The following is a 17,122-nucleotide window of genomic DNA, read 5'->3' on the forward strand; positions in this document are numbered from 1 at the left end:
CCCTTCTGATTGGAGGAATTTGTGACGACAGTGTAAAGCCTGTGACAGACGTGTCGAAAATAATGTGCTCTCAACAATATAATATAATATAATATAATATAATATAATATAATAGAATAGAATAGAATAGAATAGAATAGAATAGAATATACCTTCAGATAGTGCATAATAATGTTCTTCTTTTTGGTTCTTTTTTGCATCTGTGGTTGCTTTGCATCTTTAATGCCATTTTGTGTTACTTTGAAGTCATTTTGCTTTTTCTTTGGTTAAATTTGCACTCAGACTTGATCAGGAGAATGCAGACTCCTTGTTCCCGAGCTCTGAAGTCTGCAGAGGTTTAGAAAGTCATGATTTTATCTTATATTCAGAACAATAACGTTTCTAAAGAGGTCACATAAGAGGCAAAATAAGTTGTAAAAGAAGCGAGACAAACATTCTGATTAAAGATTGTGATTTTTATTATACTAAATTGCATCTATAATATACAAACATTCACAATATTTTGTACAATCACTTTGTGCTTCTCCCCGAACAGGAGTGAACTGTAAGACAACAAGTTTACATAAACTCTCTATAGAATTTGTCCATGGTTTACACTGCATAAAAATAAATCCATACTCAACACCAGTATAATCTCTAATTCTATCATTTACAAATTCACTTAAAAAATAATCATATGAAGACAATGTCAATATTATTATCTCATCAATATGAAGACACATGGTGGGGAGTCACACACAGAAACGTGCGCTGTGGTCGATAAACAACAGTTTGGCAGGATTATAGTTTCTCTTCTTCAGAATATTTAAGACTTTTTTTCAACTCCGTTTTTTTCCTGAAACTCGTCCTGAATCTCAGCTAACTTTATCAAAATATCACACTCCAGTCAAAGATACTGTACACAAACACAAGAACCCTCACGATAAATATCATGATGACCAGATGAACATGTCTGACTAATATCACACACTCACACACACCTTCATGGAGGAAACACGGCGGCTACGTGACGACACCTGCCGAGGGGAACCGAGTTCATCGCAAACACCCAAAGCTGCCGAGCTGCAGAGCGACACAGCTGCAGCCCTGCAGCCCTGCAGCTATGTCGCTCTGCAGCTCAGCAGCCATGCAGCCTTCCAGCCCTGCAGCGCCGATGTTGTAGCCCTGAAGTGTGTTTGAGCCAGAAGCAGCACAGGTGAGGCCGGTGACGGTGAGATGGAGGCTGTAAACACTGAACATGTTGTGCTACACTTGGAGAGGAGGCAGTGCTGCGCTGAGGCGCTGCTGCAGCTCAGTCTGACGGGTCTGAACATCTGGAGCAGCTGATGGCCAGATGTTTGTTCTGATGACGGGATGGAGATCAGTCTGTCAGTTCTCATAGAACCTTCTCACATTCTGTTCAGTTCACCTTGATGTTATTTAGGAACCAAAACAAAAACAAAGACCAAGCAAAGGAGTTCAAGTACCTCGGGATCTTTTTCATGAGTGATGGGAAAATGGAGCTAGAGATGGACAGGAGGATTAGTGCAGCGTCAGCAGTAATGAAGGCGTTGTACCGAACCGTCGTGGTGAAGAGAGAGCTGAGCCTCAAGGAGAAGCTCTCAGTCACCTGTGGTCATGAGCTCTGGGTAGTGACAGAAAGAACGAGATCACAGATACAAGCGTCTGAAATAAGCTTCCTCTGTAGGGTGTCTGGGCTCAGCCTTAGAGATGGGAGAAGATCAGACATCTGGAGGGAGCTCAGAGTAGAGCTGCTGATCCTTGGTTTGGACATCTGATTCAGATCCTCCAGGGAGACTTCCTTTGGAGGTTTTCTGAACACGTCTGCCTGGGAGGAGACCCCGGGGTAGAACCAGAACTCTCTGGAGGGATTATGTATCTCATCTGGCCTGGGAACGCCTCGGGATCCTCCAGGAAGAGCTGGAACGAGTCTCTGGGAGGAGGAAGATCTGTAATGACCTGCTTCACCTGCTGCCTCCACGACCCGGCCCTGGATAAGAGGAAGAAGATGGATGATGGATGGATGGATGGATGGATGGATGGATGGATGGATGGATGGATGGATGGATGGATGGAACAAAGATTTGAAAAATATTTTGGCTGAATTTAGAGAATTTCATCCATTTTCAACCATTTCAAAGGTTCAGTATCTCCAGAGATAAAGCTGTGGTGAGAACAGACAGAATAGTTCCATCAGATCAGAACGACTGAACCGATCCAGTTTAATTACTGAACCTGAAAATGGAAAGAACATGGGTGGTTGAGGAACCTCAGGAATTCAGCCAAAATACTTTACAGAAGTTCGTTTTTGGTCCCAAATAACTCATAAGTGAACTGAACAGAATCCTCATCTTTGTCAAATAACTCTGGTTTGAGGTTCTGCAGCTTAAAGTGGATCTTTGACCTCAGCTTTGATTAACTTTGACAGAAACCATCGACTTATTAAAGACGAGCAGCTGTTGAATGAACCGGTTCTCCTCCCTCCTCTGAGATTCATTAGTTTCAACATCAGTTTGAGCAGCGAACATCCACCCAGCAGCCCCGCGGCCTTTCAGCCCGTCAGACTGACCATCTGAGGCTGCAGAGTTCAGAGGACGATGTTTGAATGTTGGCAGGTCGGCAGCAGTGATTATCGACGGCTCACTAACATGGACTGAAGCAGAGCGAGTGAGGACGAAGGAATGTTAGGATAGTTAGAACCGGTCAGTGGGTCGAATCAGCAGCACTTCTGAGGTAGCTGGGCCGGTTTGTCGGTCAGTTTGGTGGTTTTGGATCCGGGAGCCGCCGGCGCCTCCACGTCGACGCGCTCCGACATCTTAACGCAGATGATGTCCACCAGACGCTCAAAGACCTGCCGCACGTTGATGTTCTCCTTAGCGCTCGCCTCGTAGTACTCGAAGCCTGCAGCAGAACAGAGTCAGGTTTCATTTTCAGTCATTTTCTGCAGTTTTTATATCCTGAAACCTCAGCCGTAAAGTATTTTCTGCAGCATTTACCTCCTAAAATTTCGGCTGTGCAGTATTTTTTGCAGTATTTACTCCTGAAACCTCAGCCATGCAGTATTTTTTGCAGTATTTGCCTCCTAAAACTTCAGTCGTACAGTATTTTTTGCAGTATTTACCAAATGAAATCCCAGCCATAAAGTATTTTCGGCAGTATTTACCTCCTGAATCCTGCGCTGTACAGTATTTTCTGCAGTATTTACCTCCTGAAACCTCAGCAGTAGTGTTTTCAGGCGATAAATACCTCTTTCTCAGGTTGCAGCAGCCTCACCTAGCTGGTCGGCCAGATGTTTTCCTTTCTCCGGAGGGACGACTCGCTCCTCGTCCATGTCGCACTTGTTTCCCACCATGATGACCTGAGCATTGTCCCACGAGTACGTCTTGATCTGAGTGGCCCTGCAGACACACAGCCACACCATCATTGACTTCAGCTGAGTCAGACCAACACAAGCTTCAGCCAATCACGTACCAGTCCTGGACGGCGTTGAAGGACTCCTCGTTGGTGATGTCATACATGAGGATGAAGCCCATGGCGCCGCGGTAGTAAGCCGTGGTGATGGTTCGGTAACGCTCCTGACCCGCCGTGTCCTGGAACAACAGAACAGACCCGTCAGAACCTTCATGAAGAAGCTGCATCATGTCACACATTCAGTTTCTGTAATGACAGTCCACACGTACGCTGATGATGCTGTGTTTTAACCCAAATTCTGTCTAAAGATGAACTCATCCTGACAGTTTAATGAATGATGACTCATGTTAAATGTCTGGACTTTACACACCTTAAAAAACACAAGTGAGTTGAATTAAATGTCATCAGTCAGCGGCTCTCTGTCTGCTGCTAAACTCACCATGAAACATTTCAGACCCGACGCCTCCAAACATGTTTCAAATCAACGGCTGGATCGAGTAACCGAATCTTCTGTCATGATCTTATTCTGTTTCCCACATCACCTGCTGCTCTGTCTTAATGACAGAGAGCATTGTGGGAGTTTAGCACCAGGACAAACACTTCTGTGGAGGTTAATGAGCTCCAATCAGAGCCGACATACACAGTACCTGCAAAACAGACATGAAAACCCTCTGAATGTTCTCTGACGTGGATTGAATTTATTTTATGTTGAAATGAGAGAAAATATTAACAGAAGTGAGAAAAATAAAGTGATTATGTCACTGAACGCAGCTAACATCTCAGAAAAACTCTTCCTGAAAAAGTTAAATACATTTAATAAAATGCTGAGTGCAGCTTTTATTTTTGAGATTTTCCATCTCAGGATATCAGTTGAAGTTCGATGGATTTACTGCCTGAAATTTGATTTTTTGTTGATCTGCTTGGAATAAACTATTTTTGAATCGGACATGCAGAACAAAGTGATTCTGATGAAATGTCACAATTTTTGTTCAGATTCGGTTATTTTTCTCAACGAAACCACTCGTTACACATGATGTGTTTGAAAAGCTGTCAGAAAGTCAAAACTGAAAATTCTTTCTGTTTTCACGCTTTCTGTTCCTGATGAGTGGAGTCCTTTGGTGATTTTTAAACACTGACAGGTCTGTTCAGTCATTTTTACTTCATACTGGTGGAAATAAACCAAAAACCTGCTCTGTTCTGCTCCACAGGAATAAAAACTTCACTGACACTAATTTGTGGCCAAAAAAATTGCAAACATAACTAGAAAAGCTCTCAGAGATCAGTCCTCCTCCAAGGCTGCTCAGTCCCCCATATGTCAGAAATGCAGCTTTTATTTATTAGTTATTGATGATCAGAAATCACAGCAACATTTAATATAGATGTTCCCACAAACTAAATTACCTGAGTCCAGGCGTGTGTTCTGCATGTGTATGTTATGTACGGATACCGGATCACGTGACCTAAATATGTAGCGGGCGGCTCAGAAACACCCCCACAGTTTAATCAGCTGTTCCTTGGATCATTTCTGATGGATAAGTCCTGATAAGTCCTCAGAGGTGGATTTGTAGTAGGATCACAATCAGCTGATGTAGTGTTCACTGGTTGTCATGGTTACAGTGACACCGTGCTGCTATCTGGCAATGATACAGAAATCTTTAACTAATCCATGGATCCAGACTATAAGCAGCATCACTGCCAGAATCTGATCACTTGGTCCTTGTGTCATTTCTGAGCTTCACTGGAAATTTCATCCAAATCTGTTAATCTGTTTTCGAGTGATGTTGCTAACAGACAGACAGACAGACAGATACAGACAGACGGTGATTGTCATGTAACCACCGCGTTCCTCGGCGGAGTAAAAATGTGATCTTGAGCTGTTAAATACACGCCTGCTGCAGGTGGTTCTGCTGTGAATGATTAAATGACGGTGAACATTTGAAGCTGGACGACATCAGACGCTTTCACCACCACGAAGAGGAACGAAGCCTGGGCGGTCTAATGACTCCATCTCCCATGATGCTCTCTGAGTGGAGGCTAAACGAGCGTCAGTGCAGATGAAGCGATGCTATTTTTACTCATCGAGCTTCGAATCAATCAGCTGTGATTAAACACATTTACAGTACCGCACAACACACAATATAACACACACACACACACACAATACAACACACAATACAACACACACACACACAGAAACACACACACACACACACACACACACACACACACACACACACACACACACACACTCCTCCTGCTGGGCCTCCACCTCGTCGCCCTGAGAGGTCCTTTAATTGCCACCAAAGACGACACTGTTAGTGTGTGTTTTTCTGTTTGTGTGTGTGTGTGTGTGTGTGTGTGTGTGTGTGTGTGTGTGTGTGTGTGTGTGTGTGTGTGTGTGTGTGAGAAGAGCTGCTGCCATGGCAACACCATCACCACTGATAATAGAGCTGCAGTCTGTCTCCTTTATTTTCTCGGAGCAGAACATCGTGTTTCTCTGCTCAGACTTCATGTGCTGCAGTACATTAAATTACACTGTAGGTTATTTCACTCAACAACACGTCTCTGTCTGTGTGGCACTGCTACACATTATTATGGGATGTTACACAAAATGGTAGCATGGATACTGGAAGGCACCTTTAGTGTCATGTTGATTAATTCACAGTGAAAACATGTTTAGAGAAGCAGCTGCTGCGTCTGAATCATAAAGAAAGGAGACGAATCAAACCTCTGAGCGGTTCAGGGTCACAGGAGGATGAACCACAGCGCTGCTACATGCTAACAAACAGATTCTAATACCTCACTGCCCATGTGTAAAAGTTGCCATGAACCATTACAGGGACTTCCTTATGTTTATCAAAACTGAGGATGTTAATGATCGATTAATTAAAAAATATATGAAGCAATGAAGCAGCAGAAGAAGAAGGTCATGATGTCAGTAAATGTACATCAGCTGTAGTACCTGGTTGTTCCACCAGGTGGAGCCTCTTGCTGGGTTTAGTTAGCAACAGGCATCAGGACATACATTTCTGTGGGGGTTAATGCCTTAGCCTGAATTTAATTCTCTAAAAGTATTAACTGTACTTCCTTCATGTTAATGATTAACTGATTATTGATTGATCGTGTTGTTGAGTTCTGGGTCAGACCACTATTTACTGGAACAGTATGTTTTCAGATGTTAGTCTTTAGTTACAGGATATGATTAAAATGTTCCACAGAAGGTCATGTTGTTCTACGATACTGTCCATGATTAATAACAGAAACATGTTGAGGTGACGAACGGAGTGAAGGAGCCACAGTTCACCTGAAAGAGTCACAACATCACACACGGAGAGACCAAAAACAAAAATGAGCAACCAGCAAACACACAGCACAAAACAACACTACACTATACAACAACCGGCTGTACAGACAACAACCTGCTGTACAGACAGCAACCTGCTGTACAGACAGCAACCTGCTGTACAGGCGAACAACAACCTGCTGTACAGACGAACAACAACCTGCTGTACAGGCGAACAACAACCTGCTGTACAGACGAACAACAACCTGCTGTACAGACGAACAACAACCTGCTGTACAGGTGAAGAACAACCTGCTGTACAGACAAACAACAACCTGCTGTACAGGTGAAGAACAACCTGCTGTACAGACGAACAACAACCGGCTGTACAGACGAACAACAACTGGCTGTACAGGCGTACAACAACCTGCTGTACAGACGAACAACAACCTGCTGTACAGACAAACAACAACCTGCTGTACAGGTGAAGAACAACCTGCTGTACAGGTGAACAACAACTGGCTGTACAGGTGAACAACAACCTGCTGTACAGACGAACAACAACCTGCTGTACAGACAAACAACAACCGGCTGTACAGACGAACAACAACCTGCTGTACAGGTGAACAACAACCTGCTGTACAGGTGAACAACAACCTGCTGTACAGACAAACAACAACCGGCTGTACAGACAACAACCTGCTGTACAGGCGAACAACAACCAGCTGTACAGGCTAAAAACAACCTGCTGTACAGGCGAACAACAACCTGCTGTACAGGCGAACAACAACCGGCTGTAAAGGTGAACAACAACCTGCTGTACAGGCGAACAACAACCTGCTGTACAGACAAACAACAACCTGCTGTACAGGCGAACAACAACCTGCTGTACAGGCGAACAACAACCTGCTGTACAGACAAACAACAACCTGCTGTACAGACAAACAACAACCTGCTGTACAGACAAACAACAACTGGCTGTACAGACAAACAACAACTGGCTGTACAGGTGAACAACAACCAGCTGTACAGGCTAAAAACAACCTGCTGTACAGGCGAACAACAACCAGCTGTACAGGCTAAAAACAACCTGCTGTACAGGCAAACAACAACCTGCTGTACAGGCGAACAACAACCGGCTGTAAAGGTGAACAACAACCTGCTGTACAGGCGAACAACAACCTGCTGTACAGGCGAACAACAACCGGCTGTAAAGGTGAACAACAACCTGCTGTACAGGTGAACAACAACCTGCTGTACAGACGAACAACAACCTGCTGTACAGACAAACAACAACCGGCTGTACAGACAAACAACAACCGGCTGTAAAGGTGAACAACAACCTGCTGTGCAGACAAACAACAACCTGCTGTACAGACAAACAACAACCTGCTGTACAGGCGAACAACAACCTGCTGTACAGGTGAACAACAACCTGCTGTACAGACGAACAACAACCTGCTGTACAGGCGAACAACAACCTGCTGTAAAGGTGAACAACAACCTGCTGTACAGACAAACAACAACCTGCTGTACAGGCGAACAACAACCTGCTGTACAGGCGAACAACAACCTGCTGTACAGGCGAACAACAACCTGCTGTACAGGCGAACAACAACCTGCTGTACAGGCGAACAACAACCTGCTGTACAGACGAACAACAACCTGCTGTACAGACGAACAACAACCTGCTGTACAGACAAACAACAACCAGCTGTACAGACAAACAACAACCGGCTGTACAGGCTAAAAACAACCTGCTGTACAGGCTAAAAACAACCTGCTGTACAGGCGAACAACAACCAGCTCTACAGGCTAAAAACAACCTGCTGTACAGGCGAACAACAACCTGCACTCATGTACAGGTGTCCACCAGTCTACAACCATCACATGACTCAGTCCTCACCCAGATCTGCAGCTTGATCCTCTTGTCGTTGCGATAAACCGTCTTCACCTTGAAGTCGATGCCGACGGTGCTGACGAAGGAGTTGCTGAAGGAGTCATCGGCGTAGCGGAACAGGAAGGACGTCTTCCCCACGCTGCTGTTCCCGATGATCAGCAGCTTGAACATGTAGTCGAAGTTCTGGTCGGAACCGTCCCGCTGGCCGAAACGCTGGTCTGCCTTCGCCATCTGAAGGAGAACAGTCACGTGACAACGCCGTAAAACACACAATCAGACATTTCCACAGCTGATGGAACCTCACAGGACCGAGGCTGAGTTCAACATCGATCAGCCGTTTGGTCCTTGACATCTCAGAAAACGGTCAAAAATGTGGGTCAGAGTTTCCTCAAATGTCTGGTTTGGTCCAAAGATCTTCAGTTTACTGTCATGGAGGAACCAGAAAATATTCACACTGAAGACGCTGCAATCACAGAATGTAGACTGATTTTATTTTTTTTTAAAAAACACTGAAACTGATGAAGATGATCAGAACAGCTGGAGATTATTTAACTGACACCTAATTGATGAATCTCTGCAGCTGTAATGACGTCTATTATTCCTGGTTAAAGTGTCATTTTAATCATTTCATAGTACAATGCTGGACTTAAAGCTGCAACAATTAAAGAATTATTTAATTAATGGAACAATTATTTAATTTACTCAATCTGAGTTTGAAAAACAACATTTTTCACCCTTTCCTTTAGAATTTAAACACAATTCAACACCTGCAGCAGCAAACAGACACGTTAAAGTCCTGAAAGAAAAAATCTGTTTCTGGAGATGGAGAACTGGATGGAGATCATTCATGTTTTTTAGAAATGTCAGAAAATAAGTGTGCTTTGGGAAACTGTATGTAAAGAGCTACAACAGGTAACGGGTTATAAGATCCCTTTGAGTTTCAGAGTGCTTTGTCTTTGAAAAGAGTGTGATGGAAACGGCAGATATTTGGTCTAAATACTGCTGGTGGTGGGTAAAAAAGCCATAATGAGAAAGCAGGACCACCAATGAAGAAACAAAGGTTGAAAACTATTGATAAAATCTACATTATGGGAAAAAACCCACAAACTGAGACTACAGGAAGCAAAAATGTACTAAAAATGGACTAAATGGACAGAATACAGGTCTGGAAATGGCAATGTTAGAGGAGAACATCATGATTAACAGACTGGAGGATGATGGAGATCATCTTAGTCCAGGTTCCACATTCAGCCCAGTTTGATCTGAAGTGATCCGGACCAGTAAAATCACAGCATAATAACCTATAAATAAGCACAACTCGACATTTTAATCACAGCTGTATGGAACTGAACAATGTAGTATTTTACTTTATGATCAAAACGACAACAGTCTGACAAAAAAGGACAAAAAACACCAAAAACAAGACACAATATTACAAAAATGAAACACAAAACGACAAAAAGAGAAAAAAAGACAAAATCTGAGACAAATGACATGAAACAAACTAAAAAAGAGACAAAAAATTACACAAAAGTTACAAAGTGACAAAAAATTGTACAAATGACACAAGCAAGATAAAAAATGACAAAAGCGAGAAACAAAATGACAAGAGTAGACAAACAACACAAGCGAGACAAAAAGACACAAAACGACACAAAACGACAAAAATAATACACAAAACAACAAATAAAGCAAAACATAAAAAAGGCAAAAATAAGACAGAAAAACACAAGAGAGACAAAAAGGAAACAGAAAACGACAAAAACAAGAAACAAAACGGCAAGTCAGAAAAAATAAGACAATAAAAACAAAAACAAGACAAGCTATCACAAAAACGAGGCACAAAACAACAAAAATTAGTCAAACGACACGAAACAAAACAAAAAGAAGACAAACAATCTGACAAAACTGTTACAAAGCAACAAAAAATGGACTCTAACAAACAAAAAATGACAAAAAAAGGAACAAAATGACAACGAGACAAAATATCACAAAAACGAGACACAAAATGACAAAGAACAAGGAACAATCCAGTATTTTACTTTATGATCAAACAACAAATTTATAGTTTTACTCATTTACAATCTGCATTTAATGTCTTCTCTGGAATTTTTCCACTCTGAGGGCCGGATTGGACCCTCTGGAGGACCACTTTTGGACCACGGGCCTCATGTTGGACACCCCTGCTGTAAACGCTCTGTTACTGCCCAGGCATTGTTTAGTTGTTTTGATTGTTTTTCTTTCTTGGTTTGAGTAATTGTACAAAAATAAATAAAAAATTTGAGTGAAAAAAAAAACGCTTCTGATCTGCAGTAAACATGCATCTCTGTCTCACTGAATCTGAATCTCATTTCAATTTGGGTCAGCGCTCAGTTAAACGTATAGAAATGCAGAAAATCAGAGCAGATCTCTGCAAAGACCAAACAGCTGCAGTTCAACGTCAGAGCTGCTTTCAGCACGAATCCGATTCCAGGAGCTGCAGCTACAAACTCTGCTGGACTCCAGATGTCGGGTCCAGCTGCAGACGGCTGCAGGTCGCAGTGAATGAAGCTTCAGATGAGTCACAGCTGATGTCCGGATGCTCCGTCGGCGGAGGAAGAACCATCTGACATGATGACTGCAGCCGTGGGTTTGTGATCATGTGACTCATCTGAAACCATTTGGTGGAAAATAACTGAGTGACTTGTTCCACAGATTCAGACCTGAGCTGCTGCAGCATCACAGAGTTCAACTGAAAACGGGAAAATTAACGTTTTTGTTCCACCTCCTGGAGCTAAGAAAAAAATCTAAGCTGCACATAAAGAGAAACAAAGCTGTGAATCTCCGAGGACACTTCCTGTTGAATGTAAATGGTGCTGGTTCAGACAGGAGGCAGCAGGTCACCACTCAGCTTCTGCTCCACCACATCACCTTCATCACTGCAGACCTCATAATTGTACGTTATGACGGCCATTTAATTGGGTCTCCTTGTTTCTGTGTTTTCATTTAACCCAAACCTTTCTAATGTCGGGGCTCAGATTGATCCAGAGTCACCAAACAACAAGATCACAGCTGCTCCTCATCCTTCTGCTAGAAACAAAAACTCTGGTTTGTTTTATTTCTTTAAACCAATCACAGCTGCTGTGGGCGGAGCTAAGGCAGAAAGCAGCTCCAGTGTTTCCTCTAAATAGTGACAGTGGAACGTTCTGGTGGAACGCTTGCATGTGGTTGTAGCCAAAACCATGCAGGGTTCTGTGACAGAACCATTTCAGAACCAATTTTTTCTCTGAGAGTACTGCAACAAGAGCTGAAGGTAAAACCATGGGATCTTCAGCACGTCAGATACAGATATGAGAGAAACATGCTGGAGTGCTAAAATTTCACATTGTTCCTCTTTTTTAAGAACCTTTAATGAAAGTCTCACAGAATCCGTTTTGCAATGTTTCACCTCCAAACATCACAGGGAAGCTTCATTAGCCAGGACTCCACAATCCTGGTTCCATTCTAAACTGTTTCAGTGTCTGTACCATTAAATGAGCTGCTGCTGGCCCCGCCCCCTTCAGGAAGAAGACTCTCTTTGTCAGACAGATGAATGAGACTTTCTATTTTTTAACTTTCTCTCAAAGGATCATTTTCCAGTAAAGCTGAATGTTTTTAACTGCTGTGTTTGTTGTCAGACTACGTTATAAAATCAGTATTTGAATGAAGCTACTACTGGTTAGAATGCTAGCATGTTAGCATGTCATCTGTTTTATCCTCATTCTGCTGTCTGACAACAGACACATCTGGAAATGAAGGCAGCTTTATTGTATTTCAACAGCATGAAAATGCAGTTTAATGAGCACAGAGAGCAGGAGAGAAGCTAACAGACGATAACATGCTAACACAGTAGCCCACCCAATCCTGGTTTACTGGTTAAAATTAAAGTTTAACATCTCTTAATGTCCCTCATTTCTACAGTTTATACAGACATCTGACCATCAAAGCTAACATCTAAAAGTTAGTCACATTAGCCTACAACATGCTAACAATAAGGATTCTCCTGCTGTTGTAGCCAATGCTAATGATAGGCATATTAGCCAACAACATGCTAACACTATGGATTCTCCTATTGTTGTGGCTAATGCTAACATTTGCCCACATAAGCCTACAGAATGTTAACTCAAAGGATCCTCCTATATTTGTAGCTAATGCTAGCATTACCCTACAACATGCTAACTCTAAGAATCCTCATATAGTTGTAGCTCAGGGGTGTCAAACTCAGTTCCTGGAGGGCCACTATCCTGCATGTTTTAGATGTTTCCCTCTTTCCCTCTTAGCTAACTCTAACGATCCTCCTATAGTTGCTGCTAATGCTAATATTAGCCCACATTAGCCTTCAACATGTTAACTATAGGAATCCTCCTACAGTTGTAACTAATGCTAACACTAGCCTACAACATGCTAACTCTAAGGATCCTCTTATAGTTGTAGCTAATGCTAACATTAGCCTACATTAGCATACAACATGCTAACTTTAAGGATCCTCCTATAGTTGTGGTTAATGCTAGCATTGCTCTACGGCATGCTAACTAAAGATCCTCCTTCAGTTGTAGCTAATGCTAGCATTAGCCTACAACATGCTAACTCTAAGGATCCTCCTATAGTTGTAGCTAATGCTAGCATTAGCTTACAACATGCTACTTCTAAGGATCCTCCTATAGCTGTGGGGACCATCCGTAATCTGGGTGTTCATCAGTGAATGAAGACTCTTGTGTTCACTCTAACAGCAGAACATCTGGTGAGTTTTTAGAGGTTTTAGGTTTAGCAGAAGCAGCTGCAGGAAGTAAATAAACCTGGAGGACTGAGAGGCTCATTCTGATTGGTTCACCTGGAGAGGCGGGGCTAAACAGAGCTGGACCATCATTGGACCAATCAGATGGACTTTTAAAGATCAGAGACTGAAGCAGAAAAAGGTTCAGAGCTTAAGAATTTGTCTGATCACATGTATGAAGGGGGCACAGTGAACACGTGACCAGAACATACAACAGGACATGTGTGTGATCACTCATCCTCCTGACTGACAGGCTGATCAATACCAAACCAATCAATCATCAGGTGATCAGAGCAGCTGCAGTTTCATAAACACACACAATACACAACAAATATAAATACACAACAAATATAAATATACAGCAAATACACAACGAATATAAATGTGTGTGTGTGTGTGTGTGTGTGTGTGTGTGTGTGTGTGCGTGCGCGCGCGCGCGCGCGTCTCACCTCTGCTGGGCGGATCTGATTCTGCTTCTTGTCTTTCCGACCGACCGTTTCCTCCGCGGCAGCAGCGGCTCGATCCGTTCAGGGGATCCGGGGATGAGTCAAGGGTTCTGGGCTGAGCAGCTCCGGATGTTCCCGGTGAAACGCGGTACAGTAAGCCGTCTCTCCGCTGACATGCTCCGGTGGTCGGTGATCGTCTGCTTCCTCCTCCAGCATCCAGCAGCGGATCCTCCGTCACTGGACCGAGGAGCCAATCACAGCACGGAGCTATGAGTCATAGAGGAGCAGGCGATGAAGAGGAGGAGATGATGAAGCTGAGGAGGAGGAAGATTAGGAGGAGGAGGAGGTGATGAAGAGGAAGAGGAGGAAGAAGAGGTGATGAAGCAGATACTGGATACTACCTGGAAAATACCTGGAAAACACCTGGATACTACCTGGATAATATATTGATGCATCTTGTCTGTTTTCTGCTCCTGACTCATTTTAACTCACATGGTTCATTTTTAATCTGAAGTCCTGCAGCTCCGTGGAACCAGAACATCATAGTCGAGAGGTTCAGTGACTTTAGACTTCATGATGCAAAGGTCCCTTTGGTATGGAAGTACTTTAGGGCCATAGAAATAAATGTATCTTAAGACACAAGTGAGATCACACTTTGGTAAGCGTTTTTAAAATGGCACAACTCAGAAGCTGTCAGCTCTCTCATAACGTCTAAAACTAAATGAGAAGCCACAAAGGCAGCCATCATGACTGAGAGACAGGTAGAGAAAAAAACTGAAGATCTCCAAGACAGCCGTTCATTACACCAAGAAAAATCAAGCCCAACATGGTTCTACTAAACTGCTAGCTGGTCAGGAAATGTTATCACCAGATGACCGTCACTCATCCATTCCTGTCAGGAATTGTACTTAGACCCCCAGGAACCTTAAAAATGAGTGGACACTGTGGAGAAATGGGACTTGTTCAGCAAGGACAGTTGGAAAGCGACTTGTTGAAGCTGGTCTGAAGTCACACAGGGCAGGAAGAACCCTTCATCAAGGAAAGGCAGAGGAAAGCCTGGTTACTCTTTGCTGGGATCACAAGGATTAGACTGTTCATGATTGTTCTAAGGTTCTTTTCAGGGATGAATCCAGTTTTCAGTTGATGTCCACTCCAGCCAAATTACTGGTTAGGAGGAAGCCTGGAGAAGCTCCAAACCAGACTGTCTGCCCCTACAGTAAAACATAGGGGTGGATCAGTGACCATCTGGGGTAGTTTCAGTCTGGGTGGAACAGGGCAAATGAATCAGGTCATGTTTGGGGCTACTCTAGAAAACAGTCTTCTTCCATCAGCTGGAAAACTCCTACCTCCAATGACTGGATTTTTCAACTAGACAAGGTCAGTTAAAGCCTGGATGGAGAACCAGAACACTGGAACCATGCCTTGACTCATCAAATGCTAAATGTAGAACCACAAGGACAAGGTACGTTTTATCCGTTTGTTTCCTGGCTATAAAAGACACAAGCAGAAACAAAAAATCAAGCCGTTTCTTCGTTTTTTCTTTTTTGAGCAAAAAACAAAAAAACAGGAAACGGTTCGTTTTTTCGTTTTGAACAAAAAAAAAAACAGGAAACGGTTCGTTTTTTCGTTTTTTCGTTTTCACCCCCAAAATGAAAATACGACTCAATATTCCGTTTCATTGGTGGGCGGGGCTTCGGAGCCTGCCGGTGCACAATCAAGCTCCTGCCCATCACAATAAAGCTCTTGCGCTGGCATTCACAGACAGACTGACTTTCATTGTATTGCCTGCCCCCACTGCACTTCCCCTAACTCTAAATCAAAGCAAGTCGTGTACACAGTAATGACAGTCATAACCAGTGGTGTAGTCTAGTTTTTTCTACTGGGTATACTCCAACCTCATAAACCAAAGCCAGGTCAGGTTCTCATATATGTGCGCGTGCACTCACATGTGCGCGCGCGCGGACACACACACACACACACACACACACACACACACACGCAGCAGCAGCTCCTTTATTTCAAACTACCAATTAGATACTTATAGACATTATAGCGTCAGCAGCTCCTCCTCCTGCCATCAGGTAGAGCTGATGTTTCCTCTCCATCAGGTAGAGCTGATGTTTCCTCTTCATCAGGCTCCCTTTCCTAAACGTTAACCTTATCTCCAGCTGCAGTGTTCCCTAAAGCGGCAGTATTCACAGGACAAGCAACAGGCTTATTAAAACACTGAAATAGTTTCATTTAGCTTTGCTTTCTTTTTCTTATTTTTTCTCCACTGACTGATGTTGGGTCATTAGAAGTTCTAGACTCATGTCCCTCTTCTTCTAAGCCAGGGGTATTCAGCTAAAATTCAGAGAGGTCCAGTCAGCAAAGGTGTTATGACTGTCATTACTGTGTACACGACTTGCTTTGATTTAGAGTTAGGGGAAGTGCAGTGGGGGCAGGCAATACAATGAAAGTCAGTCTGTCTATGAACGCCAGCGCAAGAGCTTTATTGTGATGGGCAGGAGCTTGATTGTGCACTGGCAGGCTCCGAAGCCCCGCCCACCAATGAAACGGAATATTGAGTCGTATTTTCATTTTGGGGATGAAAACGAAAAAACGAAAAAACGAACCGTTTCCTGTTTTTTTTTTGTTGTTCAAAACGAAAAAACGAAGAAACGGCTTGATTTTTTGTTTCTGCTTGTGTCTTTTATAGCCAGGAAACAAACGGATAAAACGTACCTTGTCCAATTACTGCAACAGGAATGAATTGCTGTGATGAGAAGATGATGGAGAGCATGAAGAGACATCAGGAACAATGGTTATGAATCAGTACTAACTCCTGTGTGTATCATGGGACTAAAACAGACAGAAAAGAAAACATGGAATCATAAAAGCTGTTTTTGGCAGAACAATGACATAGATATTTATATTAACTGTTATTTGTAATGTATACTTGGGAACTGACTATTTTTGCACTATTTCTTAATATTTTCTTGCACTGAAAAGGAGAAGCTTTCCAATTTCGTCATGCACTGTACAATGGCAATAAAGCATATTCTATTCTATTCTATTCTATTCTATTCTATTCTATTCTATTCTATTCTATTCTATATTGATGGAAAAACTGAAATTATTTTGGTGATTATCAAGAAAACCATGGGAAATGTCTGATATCAGCTCTGAAATTACACGCTTATGAGCTATTTTTGTTGTTATTTTTATATTTGTCCAAACAAATATACCTTGAGTTGTAGCAGGAATTAAAATGAACAAGAAATTGAGTGGTCTAATACTTTTTTTAGTTT

General features: G+C 42.8%; 1 protein-coding gene and 1 long non-coding RNA gene across 2 annotated transcripts; one reads left to right on the forward strand and one right to left on the reverse strand.

Moving 5' to 3' along the window:
• Positions 1-440: 440 nt before the first annotated feature.
• rab3b (RAB3B, member RAS oncogene family) lies at positions 441-14,053 on the reverse strand. The gene is made up of 5 exons (XM_022220489.2): positions 13,836-14,053; positions 8,601-8,825; positions 3,472-3,590; positions 3,274-3,398; positions 441-2,901 (listed from the first exon to the last, which is right to left on the reverse strand). Exons 2-5 carry the CDS (start codon positions 8,823-8,825, stop codon positions 2,717-2,719), a joined length of 654 nt encoding a protein of 217 aa, XP_022076181.1. The 5' UTR covers positions 13,836-14,053; the 3' UTR covers positions 441-2,716.
• A 138-nt stretch (positions 14,054-14,191) lies between these two features.
• LOC127533732 (uncharacterized) lies at positions 14,192-17,098 on the forward strand. Its single transcript, XR_007941479.1, has 2 exons — positions 14,192-15,209; positions 16,531-17,098. It is a non-coding gene; the product is annotated as an uncharacterized LOC127533732 (long non-coding RNA).
• The last annotated feature ends 24 nt before the right edge of the window (positions 17,099-17,122 follow it).

The sequence above is a fragment of the Acanthochromis polyacanthus genome, chromosome 4 (assembly GCF_021347895.1).
Source record: "Acanthochromis polyacanthus isolate Apoly-LR-REF ecotype Palm Island chromosome 4, KAUST_Apoly_ChrSc, whole genome shotgun sequence".
In the NCBI taxonomy this organism is placed as follows: Eukaryota; Metazoa; Chordata; class Actinopteri; family Pomacentridae; genus Acanthochromis; species Acanthochromis polyacanthus.